Source organism: Puma concolor, chromosome D2 (genome assembly GCF_028749965.1).
Source record: "Puma concolor isolate L17-30 chromosome D2, mPumCon1.1.hap2, whole genome shotgun sequence".
Taxonomy (NCBI): domain Eukaryota; kingdom Metazoa; phylum Chordata; class Mammalia; order Carnivora; family Felidae; genus Puma; species Puma concolor.
The window spans coordinates 22,490,092-22,515,329 of NC_141677.1; the positions used below are offsets into that span (position 1 = coordinate 22,490,092).

Genomic DNA, 25,238 nt, shown 5'->3' on the forward strand with positions numbered 1-25,238 from the left:
ACTGTCTGCTGCCCACAGTGCTAAAGACAGAAAACTAGGAAAAGGCACACGTCGGCTCCTATTTCAAGAAATGACGGAAAGAGCCCTACAACCGACCTACAAGGAAAAATGCATCTCTTTTAGGAAACATGTTTGCCTCTTGCTCTCCTTTTATTTTTACGCCACCACACAGGCTGGCTTACTCCTGACTCACCAAACCCTAGGAAATCGGCCAGGTTCCCAGGCATCCCAAACTGCCAGAGAAACACAGGCCCTAAAAAGCCAGGATGCAGAGCTCCCCAACTTAAGGCCTCCAGACAGCTCAGGGCTTGGGGCCTCAATCGCCTCCCCCCTCAGCTTTCCAGATGTTATTTTCATAACACCATCTTACGAAGAAAAGTTTTGATTCTGTAATATATTTTGGAAAACAATAGGAAGTATGGGGGTACTAATAATCTAAATACCATATTCCACAGGAATATTAGTTCACAAATTATCAAAACACTCTGATGTGCATGCTCTCATTTTACACCTACAACAGCAGTAGGATAGAGGTATGCTAAAGAAGGTAGTAAGCCCACCAAGGTTCACAGGCTCTGAACGCAATGTAACTTAGCTAGTAAGGTGGCCGGAGCCTCCAATGACTGGGAGCCACGTCCCGCAGGGCCTCGCATCCTCTGGTGTGCCACCCTCCTTTCCCACTGCCCAGTGAGCACTGCTGAGGGAAGGGGTGGGGTGACCCAGAGGGCACACGCCAGAACAGTTCCACAGACACACAAAATGGGGATACTGCACAGCTTTAAAAAACCCTACCTCTATATGCAACAACAGAGATACTGTTTAATATCAGTAAATATACAAACTAGGATATCAAAGCAGAGAATCCAGACACGCAATAAAAACGTTCCGTATAAAACCACTTATGGGAAGTTTAAAAATAAGCAAAACAAATCTACAGTGACAGAAGTCAGTGCAAGGTTATTTTCTGGGGTGTGAGGACTAGAACAGAGGACAGGGTAGGTTGGTGAAGGAAATGATAATAGCATGTAGCTTGAGCAGGGTGATGATTACACTGGTGAATTCATTTGTAAGTTCATGCAGCATAAATTTGTGCATTCAAACCTTGTGCACTTTACTCTAAGCTTGTCATACTCCATTAGAGTTTATGAAAACCTGGGCACCCCCAAAACAAATCCCACAAAGTTTACGGAGCATCTCCTACAGCGTCAAGGCTGTGGGAAAAATGATCCTTCAAATGGCAGAACTTTTCTGCACCAGTCGCATGTGAGGTACCCTCAGATTGCCTATGTTCAAATCCCGTTTCTACCACTTACTCTGACCCTCAAGGTGTCACTGACACCTACACCTCATTTCTTCCTCCGAGACGTGGAGATGGCAAAGGGTTGCTAGGAGTTCCCACAAAAAGTGTTTTGAAATGTACCAGGCACACAGTAAAAGAGAGTACCATGTAGCTACCACCATGGAATAAGACAGATCATCTCACAGGTGATAAATGACAAAGTACGTGCCCTCAAATAGCTTAGGAAGAAAACACGAAGAAATGTCGGCACCAAGCAGCCAGAGCAGATTATGAAAATACAGAACTGTTCCTATTGTTCCCCTGCCCCCTCCCCACCCCCCCTTCTGCAGTCAGCTCCTGGAGGGGAGCCAGAAATGGCACCCACCAGGCTTGCCTAGCAGGGTCCTGCTCTCCTCCCCAGTTTGCCTCCTCTCCCCAACACTCAGGTTCTGAGTCAGGGAGGAATGCCCCTCTTGCCACGCCTCTGCCCCCATCTTCCTCTAGATTAACTTCCATTTATCCTTCAGGCTGTAGCTTAAAAATCACAGCCTGGACTACGGTCCCCACTTGCAGATTGAGTCCGGGGTCCTTCACCAACTTCCCAAGTGCTGTCTCATCCCACTGATATATATGGCACATTGCCTAGTATACAGCAGGTGATCAATACGTTTGTTTAAAAAAGAAAAAAAATCCACTATGACTGCGCTTGTCAGACTATTTTTAAGTAGAGGTTATAAAAGAAGTACAAAGAAGTACAAAGTCCAGACTGGGACAGGAGCAAAGGGAGGGAGAAGAGGGGAGCCCAGATGGCTGTGCTAGAAGCACAGGGGCAACCTACCAGGGTTCCCTGGATAGGCCACAGGCTGCCCCCTCCCATCACCATTTCTCTTCCAAGGCAGGGAGTCTGCTACCCTGGAAACACTCACTCCCTTAGGCCTGGCATCCCGGGAATTTGCTGTGGTGACAGGGCAGCGGTGACTGCTCTCACTGAAGGAACAGGAGTGCAGAAAACGAGGAGGAAAACGCCCACAACAAAATAAAGACAAAACTGATCATAAATTGACTTATACCCCACCCTCCCCAGGCTGTGCACCCTGCACTTATGCTCTGAGGACAGGCCTGCATTCAAATTCCGCCCCCCCCCCCCCCCTCCCCCCGCTCCACCCGCGGCCTGCGTTGGAAAGCTGGCAAGTTATATAACTTCTCTGAGCCTAAACCTGCATAGCAATGCATTACAGCAGTACTGACCCCACAGGATGGTGCTAAGGGTTAAATAAGAAAATACAAGCAGATCCCTCCCAACAGTACCTAATCCCACAGTAAGTGCTGCATGAATATTAGCTGTTATCACAGCAACACAATCTGCTTTGGAAATAGAGCAATGCTGGTAAATAAGAATTGTTAATTAATTTTTTCAATCTTTTGGGTTTTTTCAACCTTTCTTAAATTGTGATCTCTATTCAAAATGCCATCAAGGAAATTAAATGCTTGCAACACACACACACACACACACACACACAAAGAGGGGCGCCTGGGTAGTTCAGTAGGTGGAGCACGGGACTCGATCTCAGGGTTGAGTCCCACGCTGGGTGTAGACATCACTTAAAAATAAAATCTTTTTAGGGGCGCCTGGGTGGCGCAGTCGGTTAAGCGTCCGACTTCAGCCAGGTCACGATCTCGCGGTCCGTGAGTTCGAGCCCCGCGTCAGGCTCTGGGCTGATGGCTCGGAGCCTGGAGCCTGCTTCCGATTCTGTGTCTCCCTCTCTCTCTGCCCCTCCCCTGTTCATGCTCTGTCTCTCTCTGTCCCAAAAATAAATAAACGTTGAAAAAAAATTAAAAAATAAAAATAAAAAATAAAATCTTTTTAAAAGTTAATTAATTGTAAAAAATACAAAATTTAAATTTAAAAAAAAAAAAAAAAAAAAAAAGCACCCATGATTGATGAGGAGTCAGGGTAAAGTCCTATCCCCTGACAGTGGGTTACTCCCTCCCAAGGTTCTTGAGAGGGTGCCTCCTCTAAATGCAAAGTAGGACCAAAAGTGCTGAGCCCAGGGCTGGGGTACCATCCATGTTTGCTGAATGACAGAAAACCAGATGAGGGAAAGCCCCAATAACAATAAAAACTGGAGACAGAGCAAGATAACAACAGCACTTTAAAATCTTTTCAGTCCCAATTCATAACTTTAACACCAGGATAATAAAAAACAGCTAGCTGCTTTTGTAGATCACTATAAACTTTTCCTTTAAAAAATTTTTAAAAGTAATTTTTAAGTCACTAAGAATAGAGGTTATTAGGGCCTAGAGGTAAAGGGAAATGAGGAGGTATTATTTAATAGAGACAGTTTCTGTTTGGGATAGTAAGTTCTGGAAATGGATAATGGTAATGGTTGCACAACACTGTGAATGCATTTAATGCCACTGGATTGTACACTTATGGTTAAACTGGTAACTTAATGTTGTGTATATTTTACTGTATTTTTTTAATGTTTATTTATTTATTTTGAAAAGTGTATGGGGGGGGGAGGGGCAAAGAGAGAGATAGGGAGAGAGAGAACCCCAAGCAAGCTCCCTGCTGTCAGCACTGATCCTGAGTGGGCTCGAACTCACAAACTGCAAGATCATGACCTGAGCTGAAGTCAGACGATTAACCGACTGCGCCACCCAGGCGCCACTATGGTGTATATGTTTAAATTGTACTCTGGTTAGCAAAGATGTTAAAAGCATCTAGCCAACTTTTTCTCCTCAAATTTTAGTGTTTCTATAATCAGAAGCTCCTAAATGAAGCAGAGACACAATGTTTTGACTCTCAGCAAATGTCTTTGTTTAGATAAATTAAGGCCTGTCTAGTGAAGACCAAAAAAAAAAAGGAAAAAAAAAAAAAAACACCAAAAACAAAAATCTCAATAGAATAAAAGTTATTATTTGAGTTGGTATATTAGGATAACAGAAAAACAATCACCACTTACATGAAAATAATGTCACAAGTTGAGAAGCTCTTTCTATAATTAAACACCAAATAAATTATTTTTCTCAAGACTATTTTAACCTTTCTAATTCAGTCACAAAAAGCCAACTGCACAAAAAAGACTCTTTGCTTAGGAAAGCAACACATGAAGTGTTTAATCTACTGCAGGTACTAGATTTCGAAGAACTTTCTTTAGCTCATACAGACTTCCATGTTGTTTTCACTCTGTCACTTTCCTCTTTCCTTCTATGGAAAACTTTTTTGAATCATGACCAATGTCTGGCTAAATATCCTAACTCTGCTCCTCAGTACCAAGTGGCCTCATCTGATCCGAAGTGCCCTGAGATGCCCTGGAGGGTATTAGCCAGATCACCCTGGACACACACCTGGCACCCACAGGAGGCTGGTCTGATCTGGAACAGATGCATGGAAGATTATCCCGTCAATCAACACTGCTTAAAGAAAAAAAAACAAAAAAAACAAAAAAAAAAAAAACTGGAATTTGGAATTGCCCATAAACTAGTATCTCTAATTAACTTTACTGTATGAAGTCTTTACTTTCACATGGTTTGGGATTAAAGACTTAGGAAATACGATCCATCCAACAGTATTCCATGAAAGGAATGTGGGTGGGCCTCAGGGCATAACAGGAATAGAGGAAAAACCACCTAGATCTACCAGCAGATGCAAATTATAAAATTAAGACATCAGTGGCATTTCTTTTCAATCACCGCAAAAACAAAAAAGAAAATTAAAAACAAACAAAAACCTACCAGTACCACCTCACAACATAGACAAACTGAGCAACCCGTTCTCCCCATCTTGGCCTTATAAAACCAACTACAAGCTAATTAAACTGTGAGTGAAGAGGGCACATCATTTCCCTTGAAGGGACTCAACAAGACAAAGAGGGTGACATAGCCCTCCCTGGAACCCCTACAAGAGTCTGCTGAACCTCCTTTCTTGCTTGCACCTGCACTTCACCACTCTCTGGACTGGAAAGTGCTGGAGAGGGAATGGCTGTTCCTCTGCTGAGTTCGCTACATCAGCAAGCCAGGGCCAAGCTGACGGCAAGTCCAGTGTAATGCTTGGGAAGCTGCTAGAGAAGCCCTTACACTGCTTCTGAGTGCTTCAGAGCACTGGCACCCAGGAGGCCAGTACTCCGAGAAGTACTGGGAGGTTGAATCGTGCCTATTTTTCAGGCTGTACTCCTCACATACCATTTTGTGCCTTACTGACAAGGCAAAGGGGGGAAGAAATCACAGAAAATTTCCCATCATTAAATAAGTATTATAATGAATTTTAATCACTAAACTGTACCCCATACATTAGAGCTAGGGACCAATAATAAGGGGGTGGGTTATTTCTAAATAAACCATAAATCAAACAATTAGCCTTTTTTGAACATTCTTCTCACCTAAATGAGAACACCTCTGCAAAGTAAGGTTTGTAATTTACTGGAATGAACACTGAAATAAAACTCACAGCTGTGAGTTTCACAGCCATGAAAGATAAGAAAATTTGACAATATTGGGGAAGGAAGAGTTTGCAAGTTAACACCACTCTGAGATCCTGATGATTAGAAACATTTTCCAGAGCATTAGTTTCCCTGTCAAAAAATTTCAACCACCACCAAGCAAGAACACACTGAACCTGTGAACACTGACTTCACCAGCTTTGACAATAATTCAATCTATCTAAAAGCAGCTGCATTGTGATTGAAAACAAAAAGCAACACCTACCCACTGAGGGAAGAAGTATGGGAGGGAAAGAGGAAGAGGAAGGTTACTCCTGGTTCAGCCTGGCTGTAGTTGAAAAGGTCAGATGAGCATTTCTAGGTGTAAATGCAACGATCGCTGCAAGGCATTTAAGAAGAAATGCAAGCACACTGCGTGTGACACCATTACCAAGCCCCTGCAACTCCACCCTGCAAGCCTCCCATGGACATCTACAAGGATTCAGCCAAGTCTCCCAATCTCCTTTGCAGATACTTCCCCAAATAGAGCTTCAGGTCACGGGTACTTGCAGAGATGCATGATAGCACATTGTTTCCCAGAGGCAGCTGTGGGGCATTTCAAAACTAACGAAAGTCATGAGAAAACACTGAAATGATCTGTCACCATTACCAAAACTGAAGTGGTAAATCTGAACATGCCAACAGAACCACATTTTCCCCCTAAAAGCCTGGCTCAAAAATCCTTGGAAAGGTGAAACTGAAGACACTTTGTCCCCCTTTCAGAGGTGAAGTGTATCTTGAACATCTAGATATAGCTACAAGGTAACCTACAACCTCACCCACCCTTAGAAAACAAGAGCTTGGGTTGCATTGATTGTAATGGTCCCCCAAAGTATACACTGTATTCATTCATCCATCTAGCCTCTTTAACCAACCCCTGTGAAACCCGTATGTGCTGTTGTTCAGAACACATGCAGCAGGAGAGTGACCCTATTAGTACAAGGACAAGACAGAATGGGCACAAAACAACAACCACTGCAGTACCCAGGGCCTCCTGAGTCAACTCAACATACCCTTGAGTATCTACCACATGCCAGGCACTGAGAAATGGGAGTGAACAAAGCAAAATCTGCCCCTGGGAGAATGTATACCCCTGCTGAGGGGCATCTATGTGATGGGGTGGTAGAGGGAGTGACAGATGGGTCCTGTGGGAGCACATGAATGGGCACAAAGCCCACTGTGTGGCTGGTACAGAGGCAGTGGCAATGCGCACTGGGGTGGGGGTGGAAAAGGTAGTATAGTCTACTAGGATTTACGAGGTAGAAGGGAAGGGAGGAGTCAGGGATAGGATTAAGGGCAGGAAGTCTATCCCAGAGGAGTCAGAGAGACCTATTGAAATTCCAGCAACTAGCAGTTCAACCAAGTGAGAGCTTCTAGACGTTGAGGGGTAGGTGTGTGAAGCAAGCAGGGGCCAGAGCAAGAAGGGCCTGGTAAACCACAGAAAGTTTACCTGGATCCAGAGGGTAATGGAGAGCCACTGAATGTTTTTAAACAGGCAATGACTAGTTTCAGATTTTTGCTGTAGGCCAGTGTCTCTGGTCTTGAACAAGAGTCACTGCAAACCAGGTACTGGTGATTCTCCCACCCCAGCAAAACAAAAGGAACACTGCAAAAGACTGTCACAATCTCCTCGAACATTCTGTGTTTTTTTAATCAAATACAATTACATTACATGAAACAGAAGAGACATCAACATGAAGAATTTCAACTGCAGAAGAAAGCTAACCATATAGCCTTTGTAACAAAACTGAACCATGTACAATTACACCTAACTGTGAGGTCAGACGTTCTCAAAGTTCTGTCTAAAGCTGGGTGTTTTCCATTAAGAATCTAAGCGGGGAAAAAAAAAAATTTAACAACAACAAAAAAAGACATACACCACACCTCTTTACAAGGGCAATGTCAATCTGACAGCTTCAGAGTCTGCCAAAATTAAGTCTTAAAAATGGAAAATAGTGTATTAAGCTTCCAGAGTAAATAACCCTAAATCCACAACATTTACTATATGGAAGATTTTATTGGTTAATGAAACCATTACACTGTTGATGTTTAAAATAGCCAGGCTTTCTAATCATGCCATACAAACCTGTTTTTCTACTGTAACTTCAAAATTCCTTTGTATTCTGTATTTCCCTAAAGTTCTATAATAAAGAACTAACTTTATAGTTAGAGAAAGATACTCAAATACTAGGCCTTTATTTTCAAACCAGACACATGCTATTAGGTCTGAACCAGTCTAGAAAAGGCATACGCCTTAGAGACTAGCCATGCCAGGTGAAAGCTCCACTTATACTGAGAATACTAGCAGCTCATCTAGAACTGTAAAACCATCCAACTAACGCCCATTATAGCATTTCCTCATCTCAGAGATCACCACCCCTGGACACCTCTTACTACAATTAATCAGATCATCTCCAATTACATTTTCACCCACAATAAAAGCAGGATAAATCTAGCCTAACATATAAAAGCTATTCAACAGACTGACTGAGCATTTGTTTTTTGTGTACTTTCTCCACGCCAAAGAAGAAATTATGAGCTATAATCAGCATCCTGGTTCCACTGCTGATTTACTGGGAGAAATTGGATAATCACTCAAAACATTCCACTCTTCGCGTAAGCCCCAAGTAAAACATACTAGGGGCAAGCTCGTGACTCCCAGATGCACCAGGCACTTGGACACACGGATGAAAGGCCTCATCCAGTTGATTCTTCCCTAGAGATAATGTTTAACTTTATCATACAGATGCTGAGAACAGGGACCCATGAAACCAGTCCTTTATTAAATAGGTAGCTTGATCCAAGTAAGCATTTATATACCAAAATACACAGAAATGATCACTAGTTAAGATTTCTACTAGCCTTTGGACTGGTTTTTAAAAGAGGGCACAACAATGAGGTACCTACACACCTATCAGAATGGCCAAAATCCAAAACAATGACAACAGCAAAAGCTGGCAAGTATGTGGATCAACAGGAATGCTCACTCACTCCTGGTAGGAATGCAACATGGTACAGCCACTTTGGAAAAACAATTGAGCCGTTGCTTAACAAAAATACTCTAACCATACAATCCAGTAATTACACTCTTTGGTATTTACTCAAAACAGCTGAAATCTTTTGTCCACACAAAGCCCTGCACACAGATGTCTGGTGCAGCTCTACTCTTAATTGCCAAAACTTGGAAACAACTAAGTCCTTCACAGGTTAATGGATTACTATGAAGACAGTAAAAAAAGATCAGTGGGTGCTAGGTTAGGGAGGGATGAGAAGGCAAAGCACAGAGGAGTTTTAAAGTACTTGGTCTACTCTGCAGGATACTACAATAGTAGATACGTGTCATTATACATTTGTCCAAACCCACAGAATGTACAAACACCAAGATGAACCCTAATGTAAACTAAGGACTTTGGGTGATTATGATGGGTCAAAGTTGGTTCATCAGTTGGAACAAATGCACCACTCTGGTGGGGAGTGTTGATAATGGGGGAGGAGAAGGAGAAGGACAAGGAATACGTGAGAAATCTCTGTACTTTCCCCTCAATTTTGCTGCAAACCTAAAACTACTCTAAAAAGATAAGCTGCTAAAAAAAAAAAAAAAAAAAAAAAAAGAGCCACACTCTTCCACAGTGTGGCTGATTAGCAGTGTACCTTCCTGGACATATGCAGGGAAAAGGAAAGACACTCACAATCACCTTTAATGCTCAAGAATATTAAAGTTAATATTGTAAGTAAAGGAACTAATAAGAGCCAGGAGAGCAAGTAATAGGATTATGACACCATCTTCCCTTTAAATTAACAAAAATATGAAAAATCTAGCAAGGCCTTCATTGAATTGAATATAGGCCTTATCACAAACTTTCTAGGCAGCTACTAATAAGGACTATGTTTAACTTAGAGTTGTTAGGAGTCGTCCAGCTTAACCTTGACAGAAACTACGACACAGTATTGTTCAATGGGCTCCTTACACCCACAGACCCATTTCACACAGTCACACACATCTCTCCTCCCGTATTGCATACATGAGAGGTCAAGCCCACTTCAACACAACCTGGGTCCAAAATTCTCAAAAGCTTAAAAGAACTCTTCTCTGCATTTGCCTTAATAACACCTGTCAAATACTAAGGAACCAGGTAAACCACAAGCATTTTTGTTTCCTTGAAAGTATGAATTAGAGATCAAAGAAGAACTGAGTACCAAAAGGTACTTGTAGGCTGTCATCTAAAACAGTATTAAAACTCTACTCAGTACGGCCACATTTCACAAAGTATATCTGGTGGGGTGTCAGTTTTAGCTGAGGGTAAGTGCTAAGAAATAAAGCTACCACCTCACACACTCGTCAAACCAAGTGTTCAGAAGGCCTCCGATCTTATGCACCAGGAATGAACACATCTGTCCATGTGAAGCCAACGTGTTTGTGTATAATTTACAGACCTACTTATAATACGGTCAACTGTCAAACAGATACCCTTTCACAGTATCTCCACCCCTAATCCTCTCTCCCAAACAAACAAAAACAGCCTGAATTGCTCACTGTATACAAGAGGCTAGAGATTCTGTTTCATATAAGTTTTACTACTTTCTATGGTTCACATTCTCCAAGAGACTAACCCTCTCATTTACTAACTCAAACCTTAAATAAACTGCTTCCACCAACTTCCCCCTCTTCTCAAACCCCCACTCAGCAGAGACCTCTCTCTCGGCCAAGAAAGCTAGAGAAGGCTTGGAAGTGGCTGCCTCTGCAAATTCCTCCCTCTTCCTACCAAAAGGGCACTTCAAGAACTTGACAGTCTGGAAACGCGTGAATGTTGTTCCCATTCCATTCACCAGGACTGGATTTGAGCATGCAAAGTGTCTTTCTATAATCAATTTCTATTTAGGCTGCCAATCACACTGAAACTTTGGTGGAAATCTGCTTCTTAAGCAAATTCAGAATGCCATCCAGGTCCCATGTATGAGCTAGCACTGGGGGAGCATACACACCCACTCACACATACACACTCACTTCTCTGCTGAAGACTTTTTCTGGCACAGGGGCATCCTAAACTTGCCCCGTTTCATTTCCAGACTGTCATCTTTGATCCATTCCCAAATTCATGCTTTTTTCTCCATCTGAAGGTTCAGTCTCATCAGCTATGGTGCAGCAACTATGGTAATTTATGCCCTTGATTTCTTGACATTTTCTTCTCAGCTCCTGGCTGGGAAACTGTTCTGATCTGAATAGAGTTGTCTGTATGGGGATTCTGCATGTTAATGATGTGGCTAGCTGGCAGGGATATTAGGTGAGAGCACACGGTGTACTTTTTCCAATTATGTTTCGCCTCATCATGGCTATAGTGGCCTTTCTAACCGCCTGCTTCGCTAGGAGGGAGACTACACACCTAATCTTACCCTCTTCGGGTGAGCCTCGGGCGCCAGGTGGAAACAGAACAGACAGTCTGTTCTCTCATCAAGTATCTGGACTCAGAGGCTAAATATCCCTAGACACTCCACCACCAATGAAGCAAACACACGTACATCCTCCTCCGCAAGGGAAAAGGAGTCAGTCGATACCCTTCACGGTTTCAGCCTGTCCAAGCTGCACACCCTTCACTCTGTCCAGGTTTAGTGTAAGATGCTGCATTCTCCAGGCTGTGCACTGCCGCTGGCACCCCCTACACTCAACCCGAAACAAGGAAAGGACTTCCAACGGAGGTGGGAGCATCAGCTCCGGTACCCGCCCTTCCCTCTCAATCCTGGCCAGAAAACTCCACTTCCCGGATTCCCAGCCACTCTCTCCCGCCCCCTCCCCGGGCGATCAAGCTAGCGCCGTACAGATGCCAGCGAAGTGCCCAGCCCAGCTACGCAGCCCCCGCACCCTAAGGCAGGCCCCCGGAACCTAATCCGGCTTCCTCCCTCTCCCACAGCCTAGGGGTCCCCAGATTCTGGACGTACACATCAGGCACGCTGTGACTGGAAAAAAAAAAAAAAAAAGTCCCACCCCGCCCCCCAGCCACGCCACCAGTCTCCAGCACTGCCCGGGAGGGGCCTCCTCCCCAGAGGCGAAAAGAGAATGTGGGTGGTTGTCCCAGCAGCTTTCTCCCGCACCCCGCGAGGGGCCTGACCCCTGAGGGAGGCCAGACTCGCGTGGCCCCAAAGGGACACCTCCCTCTCCCCGACCCTCCAGGGGCCAGCAGTTCTTGGCAGAGTGTGCTCGCTGCAGGTCCCCGGAAGGCTCGGGGAGTTCGGGGGCTGCCCGGTCCAGGTGCAACCTCTCCCGGAGGCGGGCGGAGGTCTGCGCCGCGGCGCGCCCCCCGGGGGAGCAACTCACGATGGTCACGCTGGCTTTGCGCAGGTCGCGGTTTTCCTCCTGCAGCGCCTTGCACTTGAGTTTGTAGGTCTCCAGCTCGATCTTCAGCACCTTGTTCTCCTGCTGCAGCGAGGCCAGGCGGTTGGTGAGCTCCTCCAGGCGGAACGGCGAGATGACAATGCCCCCCGACTTCCCACCGCCGCCGCCTCCCCCGCCGCCACCGCCACCGCCGCCGCCCGAGGTCGATGAGCAGGACGACTGCATGGCGGCCGAGCTGCTGCTGTTGCCCCCCGCCCCGTCCGTGTCGCTCTCGCTGGCGCTGTCCGCCATGGCCGCGGCGGGCTGGGGAAAGGAGGAGGAGGAGGAGGAGGAGGAGGAGGAGGAGGAGCAGCAGCAGCAGCAGCAGCAGCAGGGAGGCGGCGGCGACGAAGGCCGGGCCGCGAATGAGTGGGCGCCGGGCGAGCACAGGGGAGCGCCGAGCTGGGCGCCTGGCAGCAGGGCGCAGACTCCGAGCGGCGGCGAGAGAAAGAGAGGGAGCTTCCCGCTGCCAAGGGACCTCCTCTGCCAGAGAACAGAGACCCCGCCCGGGCTCGGGCAGTACTGCACTGGGGCTCGCTCCAGCCGGGCCTGGCGCGCTCGCTAGGCCGCCCTAAAGAGCTGGCCGAAAGCTCCGGGACCCGCCCGCCGCCACCGCCGCGGCCCGCCTCCCGGCGCCTGCCGGCGGGCCAGGAACTCGCGGGCCCAGCCGGGGCGGGAAGGCCAGGTCAGCCCTCGCACCAGCTGCGCGCTGGCCGCACGTGTTCCGAAGGAGGGCCTCCCGGCCCCCCGACCTAAGCCCCCAGACGCCCAGCCTCTTCCGGGCTCGCGCCGGCTCCCGGGAAAAGGAAACCCGGTGCCCCGCTAGCCTCGCAGGTGTCGGGGACACGTGGAAAGGTCACGCCGGCTCCCGCATTCAGCCGTGGCCGGGCCGTGGCCCCGTCTTCCGCCGACTGCGTGTGCTCCTGTCTCCCTCTGTCTGTTTGAAACATACACGCAGCCCTTTGAGTTTTATCTTCTCGGAGAGCTCAACTGGGAAGCCTAGGATAGCGCTAAGAGAACAGAAAGTTCCCCTGCCAGGACCCCGAGTGGGGTGGAACAACAGCAGCCACAGGTTAACCTCGTTAAGAATTTGCGGAAGAGACATGCCACTCTCTTTGCTCCTCCTCCTAATAATCTCATAAACCACACTGCGCTCAATCTTTAAACAAGGTGCAACTTTCTTTTCTTTTTCCCTTCACATTTTGAGAACAGTGCCAGGACGTGTCACGCAATAGGATTAAGAGACTAGCGTTTATCTAATCCAAAAAGAAAAAAGAAACACTCTCTGTGGATTAAAACCCATCTCTTTAAGTGCCAGTTTTCTAAGGTAACTGCAGACAAAGCATTATGCTGTACAAATAATGATGATTAAGTGGGAATACAGCATAACCATCACCCTCTTGCCCACTTCCAGAAAACTTTAATAGGTTAAAAATAAAGCATTAATTACTCTGATGTGATCTAATTCAGGGTTCTAGTTTTGAAGCATAAGAAATTATAAATAACCTTTTATTCCCCCTCTTCTCTCCCAAAGAAAGGCTTGCAGGAAATCCGCCCAGCAGGTGAGACGATTCTAAACATCTTTAAACTGTTGACACAAAACAGCTTTCACTTATGTATAAAAATTGGAAAGTGAAACTGACCAGACTAGTTATTACCAAGCTTAGTCAAGGGAAGAACAAACACTTGGAAACAGAAAATAGGAAAGGAAAAAAAAAAAAAAAAAGGTGTGAAAATTTTCTATTGCTTTGAACTTTTGGAAAAGTTTATAACGTGCTATGAAGGATAAAGAGGTGGAATTTAATGATTTTTATTCCTACTCCTCTGTTATCTTTAAACCTAAATTTGATCTAATGATTAAGCTGTTATTCTGTGGCTAATGGAAACTGGTACCTCGGAATAAACTAAAACCCCAAGTGTTCAAATGACATCATCTTTTACCAAAATGGCTGCTTCTGGCAGAGAGCTGAGAAATGCCAACTGCAATTAACCCCCAGATTTCTCCTAGTTATTTTTTAGTGCTAAAGGACTTCTGAACTTAGTCATTGTTGGTGTGGCAGGAGAAAAGAAGAAAAAGAATTGGCTTTGCTCTTAAGAAATATAGCCAATGTAAATTGTTAGAAGTGATCCAGTGTAATTTTCATTGAAACTTATTTCTCTCCCTCACTTTTCTTTTTGGGGATCTGGTACATGAGACCAGCAGCTCATTAAATTAGAAACGGCTTCTGGAAAACTCACTTGCTGGGTGAAATGGAAGAGTAAAGCTCGCAGGGAGCAGCACCACAGGGAGAAACTCAGATTTAACAGCATTCTTTCCGCTTTATTCAGCAGCGTGATAGAATCTTAGAGCAGGTCTGGCTTCCATACTTCACAAGTTCCTATTGTTTCCTATCCCATACTATCTTAAAACTTCCACTTTTAGAGCTTATTGCAACAGAAACATTCCTTCCAGGCAGAGCAAGGGGCAAGTCGGCTCTCTTAGCTTTATCACCAACTAACTGCTTCAGAAAGACCGACGGACTCCTTCAAGTCAGCATAGGGGTGGGGTTTAAAGTGCCTGACTTTCTTAAAGGGCCCACATTGTGATAAGCTTAAAAATGTATTGGTCTTGAATAGGATGTGGAGGAAAACTGCATTTTGACATGGTATTTGTAGGCAGTAATTGTATTTAGAAGACTTTGGGGGAAAGTCATCTTCTAAAGCTTCCCTGCTGATACAGATGGGAATAAACTGGAGAATATTTTTTCACTGTGGTTTTTATTGTTATTGCAAAGCAGAAGCGTGTCTAATTTTCTACTTCTTGTAAAAGTGATTCCCCTTATAAACAGACCATTTATCACAACATTGGTTCAGTAATAGCATTACAATGGAAACACTAGTTACAAAACCAATAATATCATTATAAAACTCCTTCTCAGCTATCTAGGGGAAATGAATCAGAAGAATAGATGGCAGTGTGTGCTGCCTGGAGGAAGAAGAGACAAATTTAGATAATCACTTCCATTGGAGAAATAATGAAATTTACCTTTGCCCTAAAGTCAAGCTGCAAAATGTAACAACAAAGGAAAAAATACCTTATAGTCTAACTGCAAGGCACAATGTCAAAATCTTTTCTTTCTCTAATGCTATTTGTGCAGTTGATCTACCCTATGGCCTTGAACTTTCAAATAGTAAAACTAAAATAATGCCATAAATCATAGGGAAATTTTGTTTAATTTTTTATTGCTATAAATAAATTGCTGTACATATCTAGTTATGTTACTGTCACATACTAGTAATTTCATTCAAACTCTGAATGGATTTGGTGGTTGCAGGCTCCATTGTTACAGTTTTGAAAAGAATTGGAATGAGCCAGGTATAAGATGGCTATTACGGAGTGCCGGAATTTGGATAGAATCATAGAATAATGAGCCACTGTGGTGTTATCATTTTTTGAAATGTAGTTGATATTGAAATATAGCTTGCTTATTGAAATATAGCTTTGATTTAGAGGCTATCTATGGTCTCAGAGTCTAGCTCAGGGCTTCATAACCTTGGCACTATTGACACGTGGGTCTGGAAAATCCTTTGTTCGGGTTGGGGTTCGGAGGGGGTTGTACTGTGCACTGCAGGATGTTTAGCAGCATCCCTGGCCTCCACCCACTAGATTCCAATAGCATGCTAACCAAAAATGTCTTCAGACATTACCAAATATCCCCTGGAGACAAAAGTGAGAACCACTAATCTAGTAGAACAATTACTTTTGCAGGGCAAAAGCAGATCCACTTTGGAGTGGCTTTTCTAGCAACACGTTGATTACATACCACAGAGCCATCAAGAGAGCCTTCTTCTCAACTCATATTTCCAGTGTCAACTAACCAGGAGATCCTGGACCCAAAGAACCACATCCACACTTAATACTATTGGCTTTTTCAATATTTTACACTAATTGATGTCAAACTAGTCTTGCTATCCAGCATCCCACCCTGGCAAGAGACCATGACTACAAGATTAATTATATATATGATCTCTAGCCTCCTGTTTGTGTTCAGTCATTATTGGTTCAAAGGAAACAAACCATTTATACAAATGGCAGACAAAAGAAATATGTCATCAGCTAAAGTAAATTAGATGAGAATCAAGTAAGAATTTCAACAAAAAATGAAACATGATTCATATGTCTGGAGATTTGACAACCTACAAAACCTAAAATTTGTCGTGACACAGATCATATTGAATTGCTGACCTAGAAATGCTTCTTAAATGGTACTAAATACAGAACTAGAAAAAAAGTAAAGGGAAATCCCAGGCTCCAAAGCAAAGAGGAAAACTAGAAATAACCCAAATGTCCATCTACAATATAAATCCTGTTATATTCATGCAATGGAATAATACACAGCAATGTGAATGAGCAAACTATAGCTACATGAATGAAGCAACATGAGTTGCTTGGTGAAGGAAGCCAGACACAAAAGAGTATATGCTGTATGATTGCAATTATATAAAGTTCAAAAATGTACAAAATTAATCTATGAGGTTAGATGGCAGAATAAGGATACTCTTTGGGAGGAGATAGTGTTTGGAAAGGATACTAAAAGATTTCTAGCAATGTTCTTTTTCTTTTTCTGGGTACTTGTTACATAGGTATGTTCTCTTGTGAAAAGGTATTGAGCTATCTATTTATGATCTATGTACTTTACCATATGTAATTTGCACTTCAACAAAATGTATTAATCAAAAAAGGGGAGGAGTGAGGCACTATAAATCAGAGTAGTAAACTGGCAGCTGAAACTGGGACAGCAGCATCGTAGGTCTTGTTAATCACAATGTTCGAGTTTAATACCCATCAGAGACAGAATATGAGGACATGTGGCCATACCAGGAAGGAAGATGTAACTAAGATGCCTACAAAATGCCAGATAGTCAAAAAGCTACACCGCACTGAAAGTCTTCCTACCAGCAAACAGGAAGACAAATAGGAAGATTCAGAGTTAAAAAAAAAAATCTCTTCGGAAAAGTTATCTCTAAACCTAAGCCTCATGAAGTTAGGGACTTCACATGTATACTGATATACCTACATGGTCCAAAAATTCCCAAACTGACATAGTATCTTAAAAGTTGGGTTTGCTTGGGAAGTTTTTGGGTGATGGAAATGTTCTATAGTTTCACTGTGGTAGTGGTTACACAAATGTATGCATTTGTCAAATATCATCAAACATACTTAAAAAGGGAGTTTGTACTCTATGTAAAATCCAACCAAGAAAATAAACTGATAAAAAAAATTGGCATAAAAATGGTAGCATTTCCAGTGTACCTGACAGAAACAACAAAAATTTACTCTGGAAGGAGTCTCAAAATGAAGATGGAGTTACAACTGGAAATTATAGAACACACAGAGAAATAATCCCTCTCAAATAAAAATTAGCAAAAATAAGGGCGTCTGAGTGGCTCAGTAGGTTGACCAGGAACACACCTACAGCCAAAAAAGCTAGCTTTATCTAGCTTGCTGCAATAAAGGAGAATGTACATCACAGAAATTATGGGAGGGATTTATTACAGGATTTGTCCTTGAACTGGGTGAGTCTAAGCAAGGTTTAAGACGGCAAGTGTCAGTTCTGAATTAGATACTGTCAAAAAGTGGATGAAATTTGGTGCTTGAGTATCTTGGTAATTTTTATCTAAGAAACAGGAGTATGAAAGTTGGGCTAGAGTTATCATTTGGAAAAAAGCAGTAGTCACTCATATTCATCAAGAGTAGGATGTTTACCCCAACTCTTATTGTATCACTATCAATTTCTTCCTTTATGTTTGTTAACAGTTGCTTTATGTATTTGGGTGCTTCCATGTTGGGTGAATAAATATTTACAATTGTTAAAAAAAATAGTAGGATGTTTAGTTATTTTTATGGCTGCAGAGTGTCTTTCTTTCTGTCTTGTTCCAAACACCAACACGGAATGGCCTTATCTGATCATTGCTTTTATTCTGTTAACATTGTCTTCTTTCAATTAGGAACACCTGAACTGCCACGTGAGCAGTTTTTCATTTCATTAAGTGATTAATTTTAAAAACCCTGAAGGAGTAAATTAATTAGCATATTGGACACAGCTGAAGAAAGAATTAGCAAAGTAGAAGATAGATCTGAGGAAATTAGAATGCAGCACAGAGATATAAGAGCAGAAGTTAGAAGAGCAAGGTGCAATACACATCTAATAGGTATTCAGAATTAGAAAACAAAGCAAAAGAATAGAAAAGCAATATTTAAAGTGATAATGGCTAAGAACTTTTCATAATTGATAGCAAATATGAATGGTCATATTCAGGAGGTAAGATAAGAATGGAATAGGATAGGGGCCCCTGGCTGCCTCAGTTGGTAGAGTGTGCAAATCTTCATCTCAGAGTCATGAGTTTAAGTCCCACATTGGGCATGGAGCCTACTTAAAAAAAAAAAAAAAAAAAGAATGGAATAGGATAAATAAAAATAGAGCTATAACAAGAGAAATTCAAACATATGCTTGTAAAAACTCTGAAGAATAAGTGCAAAAAAATTAAAACAATTCTATGTAAAACCAGAGAGGAAAGAGAAAACAAGAACTATCTAGAAAGGACAATTATCTACAATTAGAGTGTCAGCAGATTTCTTTTTTTTTTTTTTAAATTTTTTTTTTTTCAAACGTTTTTTATTTATTTTTGGGACAGAGAGAGACAGAGCATGAACCGGGGAGGGGCAGAGAGAGAGGGAGACACAGAATCGGAAACAGGCTCCAGGCTCTGAGCCATCAGCCCAGAGCCTGACGCGGGGCTCGAACTCACGGACCGCGAGATCGTGACCTGGCTGAAGTCGGACGCTTAACCGACTGCGCCACCCAGGCGCCCCATCAGCAGATTTCTTAATACCAATAATAGAAGCCAGAAGGCAATACAGTAATAACATCAAAGGGCTAAGAGAAAATAGCTGTACTAGAAATGTATTCACAGCTATAATACTTATTCAAGAATAAGAGTAAATTAAAGACATTTTAAGACAAATGTATTACCACTAACGAAGAGAATTTCTAGATGTTCTTCTAGAAGTATCAAGATACAAGAAAGAACCATGAGCAAAGAAACTTGGAAGAAAGTGGATAAATTTAAACAAATACTGACTATATAAATATAAAAAATAATGATGATAAATAATGGGGGTTTAAAAACCAACAATAATAATAATAATTACTATTTTAAGGAGAACTAAAATATTAGAAAACAACAACAAATGGTTAAAGAGGAAGTGGAGTTAAGGCATTCTAAAGACTGTGATGTTCAAAGGAGAACAGCAAATACTTCTTCAATCCACAAGGAGATTTTAAAAATGAATAAAAGGTGAAAAGAACCAGAGAAAATCAGTATAAATAGAAATCACACACATACACACAAAGATGGTAGAAATTTATACAAATATATCAGGAAACATAATAACTGTAATTGAACTTACCTATAGAAACACAGAGATAATCAGAATAAAAAAACAAATCCAACCATATTTTTATAAGCCTGTAAGACATTAAAGCCAACAACTAAAAAAAATTGAAAATAAAAGAATGAAGATATATTCTACAAATACCTACCAAAACAAAACTGAAGAAGCCATATTAAAATAGGCCCCTCAAAGAAATCAAGTGTTACAAGATATAAAAGGAAGTAGGCATCCCATAATTAAAGGAATAACTACAAAAATAAAACAATTAAAAAAAATTTTTTTTGAATGTTTATTTTTCAGAAAGAGAGCATGAATTGGAGAGGGGCAGAGAGCGAGGGAGACAGAGAATCCCAAGCTGACAAGAGAATCTGTCAGCGCAGAGCCTGATGCAGGGCTCGAACCTAAGAACTGTGAAATCATGACCTGAGCTGAAATCAAGAGTCAGATTAACCAACTGAGCCACTCGGTGCCCCAAAACAATTACAATTTTCATGCACCCAGTAATATAGCCTCAAATGTATGTATTAAAAACTAACAGAATTATGTGGATAAATTGACAAATCCATCATAGGTGACCATAGCACATCTCTCTATTGAAAGATTAAGCAAATGAAAAATTACAAAGAATGTGAAAGATCTGAACATAATTAACAAGCTCAGTCAAATGTGTGTGTATACCTGTTCCCAATAATTATAAAGCAAGCATTTTATTCAGGCACACAGTTTACCAAAACTGATAAGGAACTCAGCCACAAAGCAGGTCTCAACACACAGTATCTCATATTTACTAGGTGCTTACCTCATGCCAGGTGCTGACTGAATACTTTAGTGCTTCACATGTATTAATTTGTTTAATCCTCACAACAACCCTACTCAGATAGGTACTATGATTAGCCCTGTTTTTAAGATGAAGAAACTTAGGCTCAAAGAAATTAAGAAAATTGTCCCAGATCATCAAATGATAAATTGGAAGACTGGGGTTCAAACTAATGCAGTCTGCAGACATTCACTTTCCTTCTCTTAGGGAGAAAATGTTATAAGATACACACAGGAACGAATTCTCAACACCATAAATTAATAAATTTTGCTATTTGGTCATATTTCTTTTACTATTTTTCTTTTTCCTAAAAGACAGAGAACACTTATAGTTAGCCCTCTTAACAACTCTGTTTGATTCCCTGGCTCTTCTTCATGATAGATATGTTTTCTTCCAGTTTATATTTTACACATTTATAATGGCCAATACTTGGGTTAAAAATGTCTTACATTGATTTTGGTGAGCATGCATATGCAAATGTGCACATACACGTGGGAATCAACTTTTTCAGTTATCTGGGAAAGGAAGGAAAGGACATTTTGATGAGGAAAAAATAGCTAATGGTATAAAACAAAAACATTTAGTGAGGCCAGAACATGAGCTGTATGAGAACAAGTGACTAAAGATGTAAATTGTGACCAGATTTGAAGCATTATTTTTTTCATATCACAAGAATAAATTTGGATTTTATTCTGTAGGAAATAAATCAGAACAGTTGTCTTTTTCTTTGCTAAGGAAGAGAATGGTAGGTTTAGATATTTTGAAGTAAAATAGAGACATTACAATGTTTCACTCCAAATAATTTTCCTGCATGACCACAATACAATCATTATTACCAATAAAATTAACAGTAATTCCCTTACTAGCATATAGTACCTTATTATTTCCAGGTAAGCTCTACTCCCATTGTAGGGCTTGAACTCATGACCCCAAGATCAAGAGTCACATCTCTGCTGCCTGAGCCAGCCAGATGCTCCTGGTACCCAGTTGATATCATAATTTTCCTGATTGTCACCAGCACATCTTTTACAACTGTGTTATTCAAACCAAGATCTAATCAAAGACCACACACCATTGCATTGCATTTTTCTGTCTCTTTAGTGTCTCATTTTAATAAAGCCCTTCCATTACTTTTCGCATGTTATTAAAATGCTGAAGACTTGAATATCCCACTTCCAGATTTGCCTAATTCTTTCTTTTGATATTGTTTTAATTTTTCCCTCTGCCCTTTGTGTTTCCTAAATACCAAAATTTAGCTCTAAAACTTGTTTAGGTGCAGGTTAAATATTCTTAGCAAGAATACATCATTGGCGATGCTGTGTGCTTCCCACTGCAGCATATACAGGAAGCACATAATGTCTGGCTGTTGACTAAAAATGGATGCTAAGATTAGTCCCTGAGTTAAAGTGGTGATATCCAGTTTGCTATTGCAATGCTATGGTTTACCTTTTCCTCCCAACAAATAACAGGCAGAGCATCTTGGCAATGGATTCATTGTCATCTTGTCTCCTATCATCACAACCTAATAATTTCAACATCCATGGATGATCCTAGTTTCAATCAGTAATTTCTATGAGGGTTGCAAAATGGCAATCGTCTAGTTTTGCCATTTCTTCTATATCAGTATCAGCTGTCATTCTTTTGTAAAGAAGAGTCTTTTTCCATTAGCTAAGATTATTTGGTTGTCCTGATACACAATTCCTACTAGACGTATACTCCTAACAGCCATGATTTCTTGCCTTGCCAAAGAATCAGTATCAAGCTTTCCAATCATAATGCAATTAAATGATAAATTATTAATAAAATACAACTAAAATAATATATATATTAAGAAATTTAAAATAGTTTCTAAGTAAATTGTGGGTCAGAAGTGAATTAAATACGAAAATTAACAGACATTTGTAACAATGATCACTTAAAATCTACTTACAAAAATATAGGATGCTGCTAAAGTAGCAAAACACCAGATAAACAAATAGTAAGATTCAGCAAGGAAAAAAGATAAGGGGCAAACACCTAAAAGCAATTGTAAGTCAAGAAGTAAAAAATTTAGGCAAAATATACAATTTTTGTATGAAAAAAATGACTTGCCAAGAACAAATAGAAAACCTGAAATATAACCATTGAGCAAATTGAATCAGAAGTTTAAAATGTTCCTCCAAAAAATACTCTTCTCTGAGGTCTGAAAGATTTATAAGAAAGTGCTACCAAACAATCAGAGAACAAATAATTCTTGTCTTACACAAACTGTTCCAGAGAATAAAAAAACAAGGAAATAACTCACAACTATTTTATGAGGACAATAAACCTGATGCTAAAACCATAAAGGGCCATGTAAAAAGAAAAAGAAAAAAGAAAAAAACAGTTAAAGGCTATTAGACTGCTAACTATTCACCAAAACTATTCTCTCCTTTTTTAAGTACTCAATCAATGTCTCCCAACCTCCCTGGCCCCTGGGTGTGAGCATAGGTCAGTGTTCCTCAGAGTGGAATACAAATGGAAGTGACATATGCCACTGCCATACATGAAAAATAAAAAATTTAAGCACCATCCTCCTTGCTTTTCTCTTTTATGACTAACCATAGTGGTAATCCCCAGGGCCACCATAAAGAACATAAACTCAAGGTGGCCTGTCAGCCTGGATCCCTAAAAGACTACATGTAGCAGGAAAGATATCTGCATCTCATATAACTAACAAAGTATTATTATCCATTTTATAAACAAGTCCTATATGTGAATAAGAAAAAAACCAGTCCATTAAAAGGCCGCGCCTGGGTAGCTCAGTCGATTAGGCGTCCAACTTCTGCTCAGTCCATGATCCCGCCATTCATGAGGTTCATGAGTTCGAGCCCCACCTTGGTCTCTGTGCTGACCTCGAGTCCCGTGTTGGGCTCTGTACTCACAGCTCAGAGCTTGGATTCTGCTTCAGATTCTGTGTCTCCTTCTCTCTCTGCTCCTCCCCCACTCGTGCTCTGTCTCTCTGTCTCACTCTCTCAAAAATAAATAAACATTGCACACACAAAAAAAAATAAAAAAAGACAAACCATATTAATCAGATAATTCAACAGAAGTAGAAAATCAAATTGTCAATAAACAACTGACAAAATGATCACTTTTACTACTGAAATACAAAATGATACCACTATGAAATACCCTCGTATAGGTTTCAAATTGGCAACAAAATTTAAATCTAACAGTAGTGGGGCACCTGCATGTCTCAGTTGTTTGAGCATCCAGCTCTTGATTTTGGCTCAGATCATGATCCTAGGGGTTGTGGGATCGAGCCCTGCATCAGGCTCTGCACTGAGTGTAGAGCCTGCTTAAGATTCTCTCTCTCTTTCCCTCTGCCCCTCTCCCCCACTCACACTCTGTTTTTCTCTAAAATAATAATTTAGGGGAGCCCGGGTGGCTCAGTGGTTAAGCGTCCAACTTAAGCTCAGGTTGTGATCTTGCAGTTTGTGAGTTCGAGCCCTGCATTGGGCTCTGTGCTAACAGCTCAGAGCCTGGAGCCTGCCTAGGATTCTGTGTGTCCCTCTCTTACCCTCCACGGCTCCCCACTCTGTCTCTCTCTCAAAAAAAATTAAAAGTTAAAGAAATAATAATAATTTAAAAATCTAACAATAGCAAATGTAGGCAAAAAATGAAGCAATAAGAATGCTCTTCTCTTATTCATTGTTGATAGAATGGCAAACTGAAGAACAATCTAGTAATATCAATAAAACTGAAAATGCATATTTCTTATAATCCACCAATTCTTTAGTATGCATTCTGGAAAACAACCACACATGTACACTAAGTACATGAAAGTAACAAGAATATTTGCAGAATTGTATGAAACAGCAAAATATAGGAACAAATAAGTGTTCATCAATAGGACAGTAGACAGATAAACTAATTCTATACAGCTAGAAAAATAAATTCTCTAGAACAATATGTATCAACACAGATAATTCTAAAAAACCTGTAAAGAGGAAGCAAAACAAACAGCAGAAACATAGTACATATAATACAATTATTTTCTTTTAATTTTTTTTAACGTTTATTTATTTTTGAGACAGAGAGAGACAGAGCATGAACAGGGGAGGGTCAAGAGAGGGAGACACAGAATCTGAAACAGGCTCCAGGCTCTGAGCTGTCAGCACAGAGCCCGATGCGGGGCTTGAACTCACAGACCGCGAGAGCCGAAGTCGGACGCTTAACCGACTGAGCCACCCAGGCGCCCCTAATACAATTTAAAAGTAGGCAAAACAATGATCATTTGTGAGTACTTGCACATATACTAAATATATAAAGACGTGTATATTGATAAACACCAATTTCAAGATACTGGTTGCCTCTAGAAAGGGAGAGAAGATAAAAAAGGGCTTCAACTTTGTAAAGTTTTATTTCTTTTTTAAAAAAAGTTTATAAATTTATTTTGAGAGAGAGAGAGCATAACCACGAGTGGTGGAGAGGCAAAGAGAGAGGAAAAGAAAGAACCCTAAGTGGGCTCCATGCTGTAAGTACAGAGCCTGATGCAGGGCTTGATCCCACAAGCCCTGGGATCATGACCTGAGCCGAACTCAAGAGCTGGATGTTCAACCAACTGAGCCACCCAGGTACCCCTACAATGTTTTATTTCTTTAAAACCTAAGTATATAGTGCTCGCTTCAGCAGCACATATACTAAAAAACTAAGTGCATAAAAATATATATACTGAGCCTGGGTGCCTCAGTTGGTTAAGCATCTGACTTTGGTTCAGATCATGATTTTGATGTTCATGAGCTCAAGCCCCACATTGGGCTTTCTGCTGTCAGCACAGAGCCCACTACAGATCCTCTGTCTCCCTCTCTCCCTGTCCCTCTTGAACCTCTCACACA

General features: G+C 41.5%; 1 protein-coding gene across 2 annotated transcripts in view; it reads right to left on the reverse strand.

The window, feature by feature from the left end:
- The window catches only part of CCDC6 (coiled-coil domain containing 6), a 110,501-nt gene extending 97,785 nt beyond the window's left edge, over positions 1–12,716 (reverse strand). The window contains exon 1 of one of the 2 annotated variants that reach the window (XM_086679759.1): positions 12,071–12,699. In XM_086679759.1, the coding sequence (XP_086535885.1) occupies positions 12,071–12,379 (309 nt within the window). In that variant the 5' untranslated portion in view covers positions 12,380–12,699. Of the gene's footprint in view, positions 1–12,070 lie in introns of both variants that reach the window. The other variant, XM_086679760.1, reaches the window with a different exon arrangement.
- Positions 12,717–25,238: the final 12,522 nt, after the last annotated feature.